The sequence below is a fragment of the Primulina tabacum genome, chromosome 5 (genome assembly GCF_025594145.1).
Source record: "Primulina tabacum isolate GXHZ01 chromosome 5, ASM2559414v2, whole genome shotgun sequence".
In the NCBI taxonomy this organism is placed as follows: Eukaryota; Viridiplantae; Streptophyta; class Magnoliopsida; order Lamiales; family Gesneriaceae; genus Primulina; species Primulina tabacum.
In genome coordinates this window covers 5254664-5270417 of record NC_134554.1, presented here as the reverse complement: position 1 = coordinate 5270417, position 15754 = coordinate 5254664, and the positions used below count along the sequence as shown (strand labels likewise).

The window sequence follows — 15754 nt, the reverse complement described above, 5'->3', positions numbered from 1 at the left end:
AATTCACATACAATGCTGCATTTGTATTTGTTGATGAACAATCCAGTTATTTAGATTTTATCATCCAAATCATTAAACGATTGTGCTTATTACCAAGTAAAAAGAAATTTATGAAAGCCGGATGATAATAAATGAACGACAATTCGTAATCTGATGATCACTAGGGCGGCGGTGGATAAACCTGAAGAAGACGCTAAACGGTAATCAGTTTTCAATTATGGAACGAGTACATAATCAGCGGTCAAGAGATACATATCCTCATAGTCATATACATTACTTGAAGTTCACTCAAATTGGTAATGCTTGTCAACAGTTTCAGATACATCCCAAGTGCAACTCATTCCCTTGGGGAACACAACCAAGTCACCAGCGCCAATTTCAACCGCCTCGACAGATCCGTCAGGATACACCTTCACCTTTCCCTTCAACAGGTAGCATGTCTCTCGTGAAGAGTATGTCCACGGAAATTTGCTTGCAGGACAACCCCACCTTTAAGCAAACAAGAAACGAAGATGTGGTTATGTGAGAAACCAAAAGAGAGAGATGTATATTGATATAATACAGTTTACAGAACTCACACTATGATCTATTGAGTCCAGCAAACATGATATCTATAATAAAATGATGATAGAATTCATAAACTGCTGATTTTGTTTTAAATCGATAAGCCTCGTCCAATGATGGTTACACCATTTAGCATTCATCAACTGCTGATTATGTATCCCGAGATTGAAAATCTAGAGGAAACATTAAAATGGAGAAAATGTGTTCTGATTGCTTTGTTCTATCTCTTATTTCTTCATTTCTTCCTTAATTTATAATTGAATCTAACAGAATGCCGTTCATGTTGGCTTCTATTCCTAGATAATCACATTCTAAAAATAAAGCTCCATTGTTCCAGTCAATTTTCAATAATTCAAGCAACACACCAATCTCAGGCTATCTTAGAAACACACATACCAGCAAACGCCTGGCCAGATGCTAATCAACAAACTCTAGGGTGTCTCCGATATTAGATACTGAGACGAAGATTACCTCTGTCATTACAAAGCTCGAAAAAATGAATTATTTTGTTGTACACCAACCTCAACCTCAACCTCAATAGCAAGACCGACAAAAACATGCAATCTCAGCTGGAGAAGATTTTTCAAATGAGAGTAAAATTACACGAGAACGAGAGATATATATTTACTTGGGCCAAGAGCGAACACCGAGGTCCGAAAGTTTAGCTTCAGTGGGGTTGCTGATTATCTTGATTCCCGATTTCTCCGTTTCTGCTGTGGAGGAGGCCATGATTTTCGCACCTCTGTAATCGAAATCGAAAGCGAGTCGGCGGCGATGCGTAAACCCTGTCGATGTTCCGATTCTCCCAGGTACACTGGGTTCTTGTTTAGGGTTTTAAAGCTGTGCGTGCGGATTGGGAAATAAGGCAGCTACGGGACTCGTGTGGGGCGAAGAAACAAAATTTCAAAAATATTGCCTGGAAATAATTACTGGTACTGTGTGGCAGCCCCATCCTATAAAATATTACATTTTTATTTTTATTTTTAATTTTTGAGAGTAGGTAACAACTCGTAGAAGTAAATTATATCTTATGCTTTTCTTTAAATTTTGTATATATAATATATATTATTTATTGTAAATTAATCGGGTGTTTTTTCCAAAGAAATACAATTGATCGCAATAATGCAAATTTATGGCACATATAGTATTTTATTTAAAAAATCATTACCTATATTTATAGATATAGGAAATTTTTTAAACTGGTAGATTTTATTCAGTTATTATTTTATGTAAGGTTTTTTTTTTTAAAAGAGTCAATTATAAATGATTTATAAAATTAATTCAGGTTATATTTAGATCGATGGATTTTAGATACATGTATTTTGAATGCATTCAAATATATTTTCGTTGTTTTAGATAAATAAGATCATGAACTTCAAATTCACCATTGTGTTTCATATTAATTAAAATGAATTTCAAACTCAATAATTATATCATTTGAAATTCATTCTATTTTGTGTAACTAACGTGTAAATAACTAATATATATTTAAGATTTAATCAACTGTTTCGTTGTTAACAATAAAACTATAATAGAAATTTATTTCAAGTACATCATCATAGTTTAAAATTAGTAGCTAGCATTCCCCTTCAAGAAACCTCGTGTGGACATCAAAATTAAAGTAGCATGCTCAACCAACATAATTGCTTGGATCCCACATGAATTAGTATGATCGGGTAGAGCATACTCAAAGCTTCCAATACAGTCGAATACTCGAAGTATAAACTAAATAATTGCAGGAAAAAAATCATGTCTTTATCCAACTGGTCAACTGGTACAATGAGAGCCAAGTTATATATTTTCATTGAATTGAACTTTTGCAAGCAATTGTATGTAAAGTTTGGTTCAAACAAGTTTGAAACACAAATAATGTTGGGCACGTCCAGGTTTTGTTTGCAGCAAGCCTGACAACGTCTTCAACTAGAAAAGTTCGGTAAAAATATGAATAATGGAGCTGTCGGGAAAGCTATCAAAACTTAAAAAGTCCTCGAGTATTTTCTAATTTCATACATTATGGACGATATTGAAACCAAATCCTTGTTCAATGCAGACCCACCACTAATTCTCTTTACGCAATCTGAAAGCCGGGTATAATAAAGCAATAGTTGAGTCAACGCAGCTCTCAGAATTTCCATACCACATAAGAAGTTACTGAATGAAGTGATCACATCATTGTGCATAAGCTCTATCGCAGCTTTCCATCTACTCGCGAAGTCCTTCACAATAGGCTCCACCTCAGTCACAGTAATTGGGCGCTCTGAAGCAGAACTTGGGTCCTCAGCTGCAACCGTAGCGATAGTAAAATAAGCTAGCTAATAATAAAACACTAATGGTAAAATTTTATTTAAAACAAAATCAAATTCGAAACATACAGGCCCTTGTCTTCACAAACTTAATCAGATCGTTGAAGTGCTCCACCAGTACTTCCTCCTGCATCCGAAATTTCATCCGTCAATGCCGAAATCAGGCTAAAATTTTACACTTTCTTAGTTGAACCGAATTATCCAACCTTATTAGCATTCAGCAGTCATAATATAACAAGTCAAAACCTTATAAACAAATACTCGAAGCAGTTAGTAAGCTTGTCAAACTATCATGCCACATTTACCACAAAAATGGATGTATTGTTCTTCAACAGTTCTTCAAAGTGCATTTGAATTTTCCCACCATCAGGACCAGCTTCCTGATGCATACGAGAAAAACTTCATGAACACTAACATCTAACAGGTGAAGCGTATCTTACAAAGCGTGCAGGAATAATTGAATAAATGTATTTCAGCATGCAAGCACTTGTGAATATAGTTGTGATGCATATATGGCGAAGGAGAAAAAGCTTTCAGTTTTAACAGAGTAATATAGACGGAGTATCCAACCCCTGGCCACCCCCGTATGCAAGTATGTGAGCATGGATTTGTGCATGTAGCCAAAAAGTTGAAAACTCCCCTAGCTGAATAATATTTTCGTTTGACACCATATCATACCTTTAATACTGCAATTGTCATGTCATAGTTATTTATGAGAAATACTGTCTGCAACTTTGGCTTTGTGAACAATTTGGCAAGCTTGAGCAGCAAATCATTAATAGCCATTCGCAATCTTTCCAAGTTTAGTTCAAGCTGTAATATTTAATCGGTTTAAACATAAAACTAAGAGCTTCGAATGATTCTATTCCCATGCTGCAAAAAATAACAAAGGAAACTACAGTTTTGTGTACCCCTTTACCTGACCATCTCCATAATCAACATTAAGCTGAAATAGTGAAGCTGTAAATTCGGCGTAGCGTCTCATGACATAATGTGGATGTACATCATCCTCCCATAAATTCCGGACAACGGCATTCCTTAGGCTGTTGAGGTGCATGTCGAATACCATCTTAAACCGAGGCCATAAAGCAATGTTCACCTGCTCATAATGAGAACAGAATGCATTTATGGTCATTGCCAAAAAATTAATTTGATTTTTCCAGCAGAAACAGTCATTTTTAGAATTACACCAGCTATGATAGACAGACACTTCAAAATCATTTCTTATCATGTGGGATAAACATTCGACACTGTGTCAAAGATGGCACATGGCACATCTAAGAAACTCAAAATAGAAGAAAAATGGACACGCGTGTAATACACATGAACGGGGATACATTTTTTATTTCTCAAGGCTTAGAAAAAAATTAAAATTCTCAAAAACCAATTATCTTACTTCTATTCTTTCATATATAACTTTGATCTTCGAATAATCACATCCTATTTCATAGGAGCTCTAAAATTGATGCTTAATCAACAATTTCACAAGTGATAAGCACAATTCTTTAATTTATTATATAATCTGTAGATGTTGCGACCATATTAGAATTAAAGAAATAATAACAAGAAATTGAGACTTTTAGCCTTTGCCCATAGGTATAGTCCTTGTGGCCAAAAACCTGACTCCTTTTTGCTTGTTACAACCAAAAAACAGACGCAATGTTTGGTTTCAGCTTTAATGTTTTGGGAAAAAGTTCTCTTTAAGATTTTGAGAAATTTTTTCTGAATAAAAAAGGTATGTGTGGCATTAGAAGACAACTTTTACCATCATAAATTTAGGTAACATTTTATTTTTATAAATGTTATTTTATGTTTGAATTATAAATGTGTGGATGATGATTATGGGTGGATATTTTAAAAAAAATTTAAAATACATTTGATTAAAATATGATATAATAATTGAGTATTTTGGGAAGTGATAAAAAGTTGAATAAATTGTAATGAGTACGTTGGAGTAAATTGAAAACGAGAAAATCTTGAGGGAAAAAATTAAAATGAGGTGATAGTATTTAATTTTATTTATGAAAAGAGAAATGGGTTTCAGGAATGAAAACCAAACCTTGTGAAATAACACGGTTACCTAGCTTATTCCATGTTTACTTAGTAATCACATATGGACTCACATAACACAGTTATCAGCACCCGTTGAAAAGTATGAGAACCAAGAAAAATATGTGCAAAAAGAAACCAAATATTAAATTGTCACGCAGCTCAAGGCCAGTATCGGGAACTGTGTCGGGAGAAATCAAGATCCATCATAAGGTTCACTCAGAAAAGTTACGGATAAATACCTTATCTAAATATGAATCCAGGCATGGTATTCGTCGTCGAGACATTATAAGCTGACATGAAAATAAAACAACATTAAAATAAAAATATTAAATCTTGGAATCAACATTTAACTTAGGCAATTATTTAACGTCAGTATATGCATTCAAGAGCAAATTTGCGAACTGTTCAGATACAGACAACAAACTTTCACATCAAGTACTGGCAATGCATGCCAGAGGTCATAAATGCAGATAGAAAACAACAGTTTCTTGAACCACCTACAGTGAGTGAGTGTCAACACTCGTTGATGGCAAGATAGCATGCATAATGAATAAAACAGGAAAAAAGTTCATATTCTATTTGATGCAGAAAGAGCTGCCAGAGATACAAAAATTAACCCCAGGCACAATCATATTCTTTTTGCACTCTAGCAGTTGTCTGGAGCAAACAAAAAGGAACTCTGGATGGAATCAGTTGTCTGGAGCAAACAAAAAGGAACTCTGGATGGCATTAAAATATTTACATTTTCTTAAGCACGGAACATCCAAATATTCATGATCCAACCATGGCGTCAACAAAGTTAATCATCCCATAGAAAGATAAACGCATCGGATATAATACAGCCTTTCAATATCGTTATGTCTTAATTCTGAAACATGATCTTTACAAACCACATCAGTTTATAAAATATCATACATCAGTATACATGAAGTTGAAATTTGGATTCTAGAAATATCAGCAGGGAAGAGGGGAGAAAACTTGAAGAGACAGATTCACTCAAATAACAAAATAAAATGGTTCTCTAAGAAACATATGAAAGCAGAAAGATCAAATTGTGTTGCATCAGCATGTTACCTGGTGTTGGTAGATAATGCGAATCATCAGCATCAAACCAATTGCATCAAAGCAATTTGAGAGAATTGCATTTAAATGTTCGTCAATTACTGAGAAGGGACCTGATAATCCAAGCATGAGGTATTTCAGAAAAATCATCATTGTAAGACAAATTATACATTGGAAAGTTGTTATTATCGAATTATGTACTCTGGTTGATAGTTTTATTTTGTCTAAGCATACTAAAGGCGATAGGTCCTAGAAGTTACCATCACCCAAGGGTTTGACCCATACTCTCATACTACCAACAAGAATATTAGAACATTCTAGAGGATGGAAATCGTGCAAACCTAAATACAGTGTACAGTTGCAAATACCTGCAAATATATCATAAAACATAGATTCTTCCCCAAAGAACTCGTCGCAGAAAAGGTATCTGAAATATGAATAGGTATATATCATTGTAAACGTTCGCTGTTATAACAGTATAAAATAGGTACATCCAATAGAAGAATATAACAGCTATTGTATAGATTTGAAACATAACAAAAGTTAAAAGAGAAAGAGAGAAAAAGTCCAGAAATACTCTGAAGCAGCAGTATCCATAAGCAGCTTGTGCAAGCTCCTGAATAGGACTTCATAAGGGTACTTTTTACCGCTGACTTCAGCTATATGTGGAATCAAAGCAGACTCGTCTATTTCCTGTCATCAAAAGAGAATAATAGATCAGTCAAATGTTCACTTCTTAGGAACCAGCTGAGAAAAGAGGATCAAATACTCCAACGAATGTCAATCAGAATATTGATTACATATACACAGAGGTTGATTATAAATATAGGTGACAGGATAAACCACAAACTGCAGGTGATGACAAAATATGTTTCAACTCTTTGATCCATACCAATACCGATCAGTATTTATCTTTTGTCAGTTTCATACATGCTCTCAGTTGATTCTCATCGCACAATATACTAAAGGTGAATCCCTATACAAATATTGTACAGAAGTTAAAAGGCAAAAGGATAAACTAATAAACGAGATATGGGAACTTGGAAGGGAAACAATCTAATACTTAGTCACAGATAGTCTTGATTTGTATTATTTTTACTTGGGTATGCCTGGTTGTTAAATGACAATTATTTAGCAGTAATTTACTCGGAAGAAAGATGTGAAAAAGACAAATGAAAATAATATGATCACCAACCAGAAAAGTTATGAGCCATCGGTTAAAGATTTGCTAAAACTGAAGCAGAAATCCTGAGAGCTCTCACATTTAATGACATCACCCATAAATCACGGAAAGCCTTCCAAACGATGAATGCTCTTCAGATCAATTCAAATAAATAATCAAAAGTCAAAAGATACTATGCTGAAGATAGTAACATGATGTCATGTAAAACAAGCAGCTTGTCATATCGTTACAGTTTCGAAAATAAAGAATCTAGAATAATGCCTTCTGATGACAGACCTTAAGAACATTTATCCTTTCTCCCAAAGCAAAAACAGCCGACCGGTTTTTCAAAGGCTCTCTCCCTCGTGAGAAAAGACTAGTGCTTCTGGTGTCGACACCAATTAAATCACTTGATAATGCTATATCCAACTGCAACTTCTCTAATGCTTGAATATAAGCTCGGATTTTTGTGCCGAGGAACTGAAAAAAAGAAAAGGGGACCCAATCCATGAGAACCTGGCCGCTTTAAGAGGAATGGGATATAATTGTTCATAAGGCTTGGCTGTAGATGGGTGTTTACCATCAAATACCAGCCTCATGGTAATATTGATAGGTACAAAGCTACATTAGCTGTAGAAGGGTTCACGAGCCAACGAGTGCAGTGGCGAGACAGGTAGTTGGGGTATTCTTCTTTTAAGGACTTTTATCCCATTTTATTTCAGTTATCATCGGCTCATAATAAGTCCATTTCTCATTTTATTCAGTTGGAGGGCTCTTATCTTTTTCTTCTATAACCTGGGTTTTGCATTTTAGTAGGGATGAGCAACAGTTTGAGGTAACCTCATTGTTAGGGTCTTTAGAAAGGGTCGGATTGGTTGAGGGGGCTGATGATAGGACGGTGATCCTTCTAGTTTATTCTCAGTCAAATCTTTCTATGAGTCTTTCTTTCCGATCATTGGTTTTTCTTTATTATCTCTCTTTCATGTCATTTGGAAAGCTCCAATCCCACCAAAGGTTCAAGTTTTCTCGTGGACCACTATGCTAGGTAAGCTGCCGACTTGTAAGATGATGTAAAAAAGGTGGTATGTGTGTGCTCTGTGTCCGAACTGGTGTGTATTGTGTCAGAAAGATATGGATTCATTGTTCTTTCACGAGTTGCCTTTGGTTCAGAGTTTGGAGGAGATGGGTTTGGTTTGGGTAGTTCCAATATCTCCACACGGACTATTTGCTGTAGATCTTGAACGCAATCTTCGCAAGAGGGGTATAATTTTTTGGACAATGATAAGTTCATTGTATTTGCTGAACAGTATGGTTGGAGCGTAATAGATGGATGTTTGACTGTTTAGAATAGTTGGTTGAAGAATGTTGGGACAAGATTAAGACTCAGACATCTACCTGGATTGGGAAGCACGTAAAATTTAATAACTTCTTGACCTTAGATTTATTGAAAGATTAGAGTTATATTTGTTGTAGATTTGAGTCGGGCTTTTGTCTTTCTTTTTTGTTAATATGTGGATAACTTGTCCGCCAGCTATAATTAAATACTTTTAATTAATGAATATAATATTCTTTCAAATTATATATATATATATATATATATATATATATATAATATTCTTTCAAATGAAAATATATATGTGTGTGTATTTCTCTTATATATAAGAAAGAGCAACGATTTTTCTTAATTCAATAACCCTTTTTCTTCTCATCAAACACCAAAAAAAAAGAAAGATGACATCACCCAATTTTTTTTGAAATGATATACATAGATGAGGATTGAGGCATAACGTTAAATGATGTTTGATCACACAAGCAACAAATATTTGTTAAATTATTAAGGATGATTTACCTTATTCATTGTGTCAATGTACGCAGCACGGACCTCAAGATACACATCTTTCCCGTGGTCCTTTAGGAACAAAATCACATATCTACAAATATTAAAATGTTATACAGGATTCTACCAAGTTGGGACAATAATATACCATATTGCTTATAAATATTAAGTGTTGGGTACATATTTAAAATCTGAAGCTCGTTCAGGTGAGGGACAAAGTATTCCTCACCCGAGGTCCGAGGAATAACACTCACCCGAGGAATAACATTGATGAAAACACACCACTAAGAATAAAGACCGACTAAACAACTATTTTCAACAAATCACCAGCCAGGATAAATGAGCAATTTGCCTTGAATCTACGTGAGTCACCTGTACGATTTTTATTTTATTTACTTGTAAACTATATGTAAGTCACCAAAATAACTTAAAAGACGCATGATGGAAACTATTCCAGCTCAGAATGCAATAAATAAATGAACAACAAAGACCTTTTACAAAAAATTCGTTTTGTTTTCCAAAATAAATCCTTGATCTGGGATCCAATCATCCGAACGAAACAGATAAACAGCATACAACCTTAAATCAAGAAAAACACAAGCCAGATTTATTTCCAGGTCTGTAATAATTATAATGCCAGATTCAATAGTTGAAATTCAAACAATAATTCAATATCTTTTATTTCATAAACAAATACAAATCAATACGACAAAACTAAATTCTGCTACTATTATTTTAATTCAATTATAAAGTTCAAAATTCATTTTATCTTCAAGTAGATAGAAATCAACAACCAAGTTTTAGAATCAAAAGACTTTATTTTAAGAGTCATATGAATATAATATAGTTTTCATACTATTATCTAGGCTTAAACACCATAGAAAACCAAAAAATAATTTAAATCTTAAGTTTTTCATGAACTTACCTAAGATATACATGAAAGTGCAGGCGATACTAAAAACACCTTGATACAATACATCACTATGTTTATGTAGATGAAAGTGTACCGCTGTTCATGTGATTTGGTTGCACATTTAAGTTTTAATTAAAAAAAATATCAAAATCAAAACTTAATTCTTCTAGCCCAACAAACGAACAACTCAATAAAATATCTTACTAAACTCCCCACATTGTAAAAATTCCAAAAATATAATTTTGAGTATATACATGATGTAAAAGAAGAATTAGGGAGGATGGAAGGAAACTAGAGTTGAGGTGTGAGTTTAGTAAAGAAAATATGATAAGTAGGAAAGATTAGGGGATATTTCTGGGCATTTAATTATTTTTCCCAAATCTAATATCAAACAAGTTTCCAGGTGTCCACATCTTGTTGTTCCTAATTTTCGGACGCTGGCATGTCATTTTGCACAAGCACTTTGTTCGCCTATGATGTGTTCAGCTACTTGTTCTTAAAGTAATTGTGTGCAAACACAACCATTCCAATTTTCAATTCTTTTTATCCCTTAGAATTTCTGATGTCAATTAATTCTCTATTTAGTTACCAAGAGTCCCTTTGGTTGGAAAAACCAACGGACTAAAAGCACTTTTTTAAAAAAAAATAAAAATTTCTTAAAAAATATATTGTTTCGTTACAAAAGTTGTTTTAAAAAAGCACTTAAAAAATAAAATTTTTAGAAGTTACAATTTTTGTCTTCAGGGGCTTCTGTTTGTACTTCTATTTCAAAATAAAAACATAAGCATTTTTCAATAATTATCTAAATGCCAAAACCACTTCTATTTTTTTTAAATAAAAGCACTTTAAAAGGATGGACTTATTTAAGTGTTTTTTCAAACTACAACTTTTGTATTCAAATTCGACCTAAATCCCAAAAACTAACTACCTGAATTTGATGCATTACTCAGAATAATAGAGCACATCAGTTCAAATACCCATCTTTACACAGAATCTGTTCATATGGATGTTTATTTGTACAAGTGTCTTGATAATTGGTGAAGGTTAACTATTAACATAATTCAAGACAACTTCAATGAAGAACTCAAACGACTCAAAGTACCATCTTTACTTAGGAAATATGTTCTTGCAGATGTTTAATTTCCATAATATGATGATCGGTAGAGATTAGGATGAATGCAATTTCATGTCAACTTCAATCTCAAAAACAGTGACTCAAAATATAATCCATAAACATGTTCATCTAGAACCGACATGCTTACAACAATATTGGTTAAAGTATAGCACAGCTAAAAAGACCAACAAAACCACCAAAGAGAACCTAAATGGAGCTACTAAACAATAGCAATAACAACTGGATGCCTCGAGAAGGAATTAGGAACTGAATCATTTCGAAAAAGCTATGGGCAAATGTAGAGTTTCAACTTCCAAAGTAGCTTACTTGTATTTTAGAAGAACTCCTTGTCGAAGGATCTGAACATTTGTCTTAGGCTTCCTTAACGCATTGAGTTTTTGTACGATGAAGTCAAATACCTGATACAACGGGCCAAAAAGACGAAACAGATGGATCAAGATTTATATTTATGGAACTTCCAAAATGAAAATAGTCACATGACAGCACGTCTAAACAACAACAACAAATTAACTACAATTGAGATCAGCCAATTAGACTTCTTAAAACAAATGAGAAAAAGAGAATCTAAATTCTAACATATCAGAAAACTAACCAGTCAATTGAGTCATAGAGAAGAACAATACTCATTGGTGTTCTATAGATCGTTGTATTGGATGCCTAATGTTTTAGGCTCAAATATTATACAATCCTGATGTAATTAAGCATCTGCAAATCTTCTGGTTTCTGCCATCTTTATGCGTACAGATGAGCCATCCCATCAGTAACCATAAGTCTTAATTTTGAAAAAAGACATAGTAAACTAAAACAACAACGTTGTCATTTATTGAAATATTTGTTAACCGTGTAAAAGTAAATATGAGAAAAATGATCCTGAATAATATTCAAATTCTACATACCTTAGAAACTGCTTTCTGGCGAAGTTTTTCTAATTCAGGTTGAACATCACTCAGAGCTTTTGAAGTCTTCACCATGGTATCAATTTCAACAAACTTCAGCTTTTTACTAAGAATCTCAAGGGTTCTCAAATATTCCTCATTCACCTAAAGACATTAAATAACAAACTCGTGTATAAACCATGAAACATACACTGAAATGCAGTCAAATCATTCGGTACAAGCTCAAACTGACTGCATTTTAATAAGAATCAAAACATAAAAATTGTTCTTGGGTAGGCAACTGATTAGATTATTGATCTTGTAATCCACATTCAACTACTGCAAATTGTATGACTGAAATTTCAGACAAAAAATAAAATCCCACAGGGTGAGCCAGGATATCATAGACCTAGACCCCTCATAAAAAAGATGGAAGCTACACCAATTACATTCGGGGACATGAAGCGGTATACTCATAGATTGGGCCATTGGGAAACAGATTACAGAGTCCTTTCTAGTTTCTTCTAATGCACGGGCAGGAATGACTTCGATACTTGCTGTCCAACTTAACAGAAACAACTTTGTAGGCCATTGCAACGATTAAAAAAAAAACTTTATAGGCCCTTACAAGTACAAATCTCACAACTCAAGAGATCAGAATCCTGGAACCTAGACTTCAAAATAGATTACAATAATCTTTTATTCGCATTCTCCTTGAAACTTTCTTGACAAGATAAAACTATCAAAAGTAATTATCTCATACTTGTAAAATGCTTAGATTTTGAGTCATCATGCATTAGATGGAAATGATGGATAAAGATGTTAATACATTTCACAGTCAAGCAACCATTCATCAAACAACATTGGCATTACGTAAGTAGATAGAACATCAGTTTTGATGTTTCAAGATCATACATATGAAATTACAGATTGAATGATGATTAAAGAACATTTATAACGCAATATAGAGGTGCAATTGACATACAAAATCATGGGTTATAAGTTCTTTTAAATAAAAAACCAATACCAAAAAGGAAGAAGAGCAGAACTCAACAAAAGTTTGAGGTACCTCTCCGTCAACTATTATATCAATCATCCTCGGTGAGACAATGATGTCCTCGACAAATGTAGCTAATTTAGATTCTGCTGCCTGCCAGTTACATAATAAGAGCACAAACACAGGGGAAGACAACAAAATGAAACATATAAAAGGCTGTGAAAAGATTTTGCTCAGTCTTTTGCTGGAAAGAATTTCCATCCATGAAATTAACAACAATTTCAACATGAGTTGTATACAAAAATAGAAAAAACAAGGTTATACAGGAATGCAGATGTTCCCTTTCAAATTCTAAAGAACCGTGGTGAACCACATTACCTTCCGATTTTTCAATTTGAGTCCCATACCCATAGATCTTTCCTGAAGAATCTTTATATCTGAACTTATTGAGCCTATCTCATCCTGGAAAAAATGATAATAAAACCTGAGACCCTATTTGCAGCAGCGTCAACAACTATGCAGGAAATTCACTGTAGATTTTATCCACAGCAATAAACACCAGAACATAACAGGATTAAAAGCATTAAAAAAGGTAGCCATATAAAATTTGGCAGAAGAGAAACAGAATCTCCCTCTTTTAGCAATCAAATTGAACATTTCCACAATCCCACCAAACCCATGCATATTCAAAAAAAATATAGATCTGGGACAACTATTAAAGAATAAGCATAATCTTCACTTCATGAAACTGTTGTTCCCAGAAACGATATCATGCCAAGCAAAATGAGAAGCATAAGAGCAATGTCTGTAGCATGTACCTGGAATCCACTGAGTAGGATTTCCATTTGTGACAGAATGGTGTCACAATCATGAATTTGATCGTGAAGTGAAATTAAATTGTCACTTTCTTTAATGTAATCCTGGTCAGATGAAAAAAATGCACCATAAGCAAGCTAAAATTAGTTTTCACTCCCCATAAAAAAATATTAGTATACACACAAATACATATTAAAATACAATAAACAAGGCCATAGTGAAGGTGGATTGGACTTGATAGTTTCAGCATAGTGATGGCACCCACCAAAAACGTATCTTCATCTTTCTGAAACTTGGCATTTAAAATTCATTTTTTAAATTTTGGCATGCAAAATTGAAATATTATATTCTTCTTGCGTGGAACCATGTCCCAAAATGAGTGTCTTTCAAACTTTCTAGAATCGACTAAGTGCCAGAAAGTCAGGGTGGATAAATTAACTTCACACGAGACATGTGATGATGTGAACCATCAATATCACGAGGTGTTGCTGTGTATTGTGAAGCATCGATATCACGAGGTGTTGCTATGTATTTGAGGAGCTAGTATAATGAATCAGAAACCTCGATAGAGTCCAGTTCAGTTTGGCGTAGATTATTCTCAACATCCCCAGTGTAATCCCGCAATTTCGTACCTTTAGAAAGTATCATAGCAACCACCTTCAAAACAAACACCGAAAACTCATAAAATTGTTTTAAGTGGAAGTAAGTGGACACCAGGTACTATCAACGACTATAGTGCAGAAAATGCTGTGTGCATACATCGTCGCTTTTACAACCTTGAAGCTCTTGATCTAGTCCTTCCAATGAGACATCATCGCTATTCGGGAAAACAAAAACAAAAACAAAATCTAAGGCCCGCAAAAACTAAAAGAATTATCAAAACACACGATATGCATACAGAATCAATCGAGTAAATAATTTCAGAAATTCAGAACCTGGCTGCATCATCTTCAGCAGTCAACTCGTCAACGAAGGTTCCCAAATCCATCGTGGTTCTCGATCCATCGTTGGCCTCAACCTATGCATATAAGTCACAAACTTCCGTATGAATACATTTTATGATTCACACATACATAGCTTTAAAATGCAAATTCTACAGCATGAGATGAAAATTGTTTACAGTTCGATTTGAAGCTGCATCCGCCATCTTCTTGACTGTCTTCACAGTTGCAAGAGTATGTATCAGGCTGCAATGGTAAATGTATGGAACCAGAGGCTGATTTCAGAGCAGACCGATCTTCGGCTGTTTTTATTTATTAATTATTGTTGTTGTTATTATTTATTCGAAAACCGGATCTTAAAATCGATCCCAAAAACAAACCGGATCTTAAAATAATATTGGGCCACGGTCGGTTGCAATGACTTGACAGCCTACAGCCCGAGAGAGACGGCGGACGAGTGGTGAGGCTGCAAGAGAGAGAACGATCGGTCCAAATCCGCAGCCAAAAAAATAAATTCCAAGCCCGATGTTCTTGGGCTTTGGTTTTGCTCTATATGTTGGGTATCCTGGCATGGGATGGAATTTGGCTCATATGAAGGGGTGTCTCTTCATATAATTCAGGGCACCATACAATCAAAAGAATTCACAAAAGATAGAGAGGTTGAAGAGTTACGGATTTGCATACTTTTGTAAATCAGTTGCTGGATCGAGTTGAAACTTGGTTAGCATGTTCGTAAAAAATTCAACTGGGAAATCGGGTTTTGTGTTCATTTGAAATAGTTTATGTATGACGAACAAAAATTCTTTTCTCGCGTAAAATTTATACAATTTGCTGGAGAAGGCCATTTGTATAAGTATAACCATTTGATTTTGGTGAAATTTGGACAACATATCAAGGACGTCATGAGATACATTTAACGGTGGAGATCGAATTTGGATATATTTATCGTCCGTAACAGGTTCTGAACAGTGACTCTTTGTGTTAAAACTTTCTATTTCATTTGTTATTTCAAGATTTGGTATTAAAACTTTCTATTTCATTTGTTATTTCAAGATTACATACCGAATAAATATCGATATTTTCGATATACCGAAATT

At 34.2% G+C, this 15754-nt stretch overlaps 2 protein-coding genes across 4 annotated transcripts; both read right to left on the bottom strand.

Annotated features, from left to right (window-relative positions):
• Positions 1-194: 194 nt before the first annotated feature.
• Positions 195-1464, bottom strand: LOC142544637 (uncharacterized). The gene is made up of 2 exons (XM_075651670.1): positions 1193-1464; positions 195-489 (listed from the first exon to the last, which is right to left on the bottom strand). Exons 1-2 carry the CDS (start codon positions 1291-1293, stop codon positions 285-287), a joined length of 306 nt encoding a protein of 101 aa, XP_075507785.1. The 5' UTR covers positions 1294-1464; the 3' UTR covers positions 195-284.
• Positions 1465-2485: 1021 nt separating this feature from the next.
• Positions 2486-15014, bottom strand: LOC142545818 (vacuolar protein sorting-associated protein 52 A-like). 3 transcript variants are annotated; one of them, XM_075653205.1, is made up of 20 exons: positions 14837-15014; positions 14652-14734; positions 14476-14533; positions 14278-14373; positions 13719-13820; positions 13279-13362; positions 12973-13053; positions 11925-12068; positions 11335-11426; positions 8993-9074; positions 7441-7623; positions 6559-6674; positions 6350-6408; positions 5994-6094; positions 5159-5209; positions 3787-3966; positions 3546-3680; positions 3173-3247; positions 2937-2994; positions 2486-2845 (listed from the first exon to the last, which is right to left on the bottom strand). In XM_075653205.1, exons 1-20 carry the CDS (start codon positions 14861-14863, stop codon positions 2541-2543), a joined length of 2112 nt encoding a protein of 703 aa, XP_075509320.1. In that variant the 5' UTR covers positions 14864-15014; the 3' UTR covers positions 2486-2540. The 3 variants fall into 3 exon arrangements, with proteins under 3 accessions (XP_075509320.1, XP_075509321.1, XP_075509323.1); XM_075653206.1 differs by lacking the exon at positions 14837-15014 and having other exon boundaries at positions 14493-14533; XM_075653208.1 differs by lacking the exons at positions 14652-14734; positions 14837-15014 and having other exon boundaries at positions 14349-14373; positions 14476-14511.
• Between the last annotated feature and the right edge of the window lie 740 nt (positions 15015-15754).

Bases quoted from the DNA above. Each gene is read 5' to 3' on its own strand.
- LOC142545818 (XM_075653205.1), bottom strand. From the start codon at position 14,863: ATGGCGGATGCAGCTTCAAATCGAACT. The intron at 13,054-13,278 runs GTAATGTGGTTC...TGTAACTGGCAG, and splicing joins TCAAATTGAAAAATCGGAAG to GCAGCAGAATCTAAATTAGC. The intron at 2,846-2,936 runs GTATGTTTCGAA...CTACGGTTGCAG, and splicing joins GTTTGTGAAGACAAGGGCCT to CTGAGGACCCAAGTTCTGCT.
- LOC142544637 (XM_075651670.1), bottom strand. From the start codon at position 1,293: ATGGCCTCCTCCACAGCAGAAACGGAGAAATCGGGAATCAAGATAATC. The intron at 490-1,192 runs GTAAATATATAT...GTTTGCTTAAAG, and splicing joins GGTGTTCGCTCTTGGCCCAA to GTGGGGTTGTCCTGCAAGCA.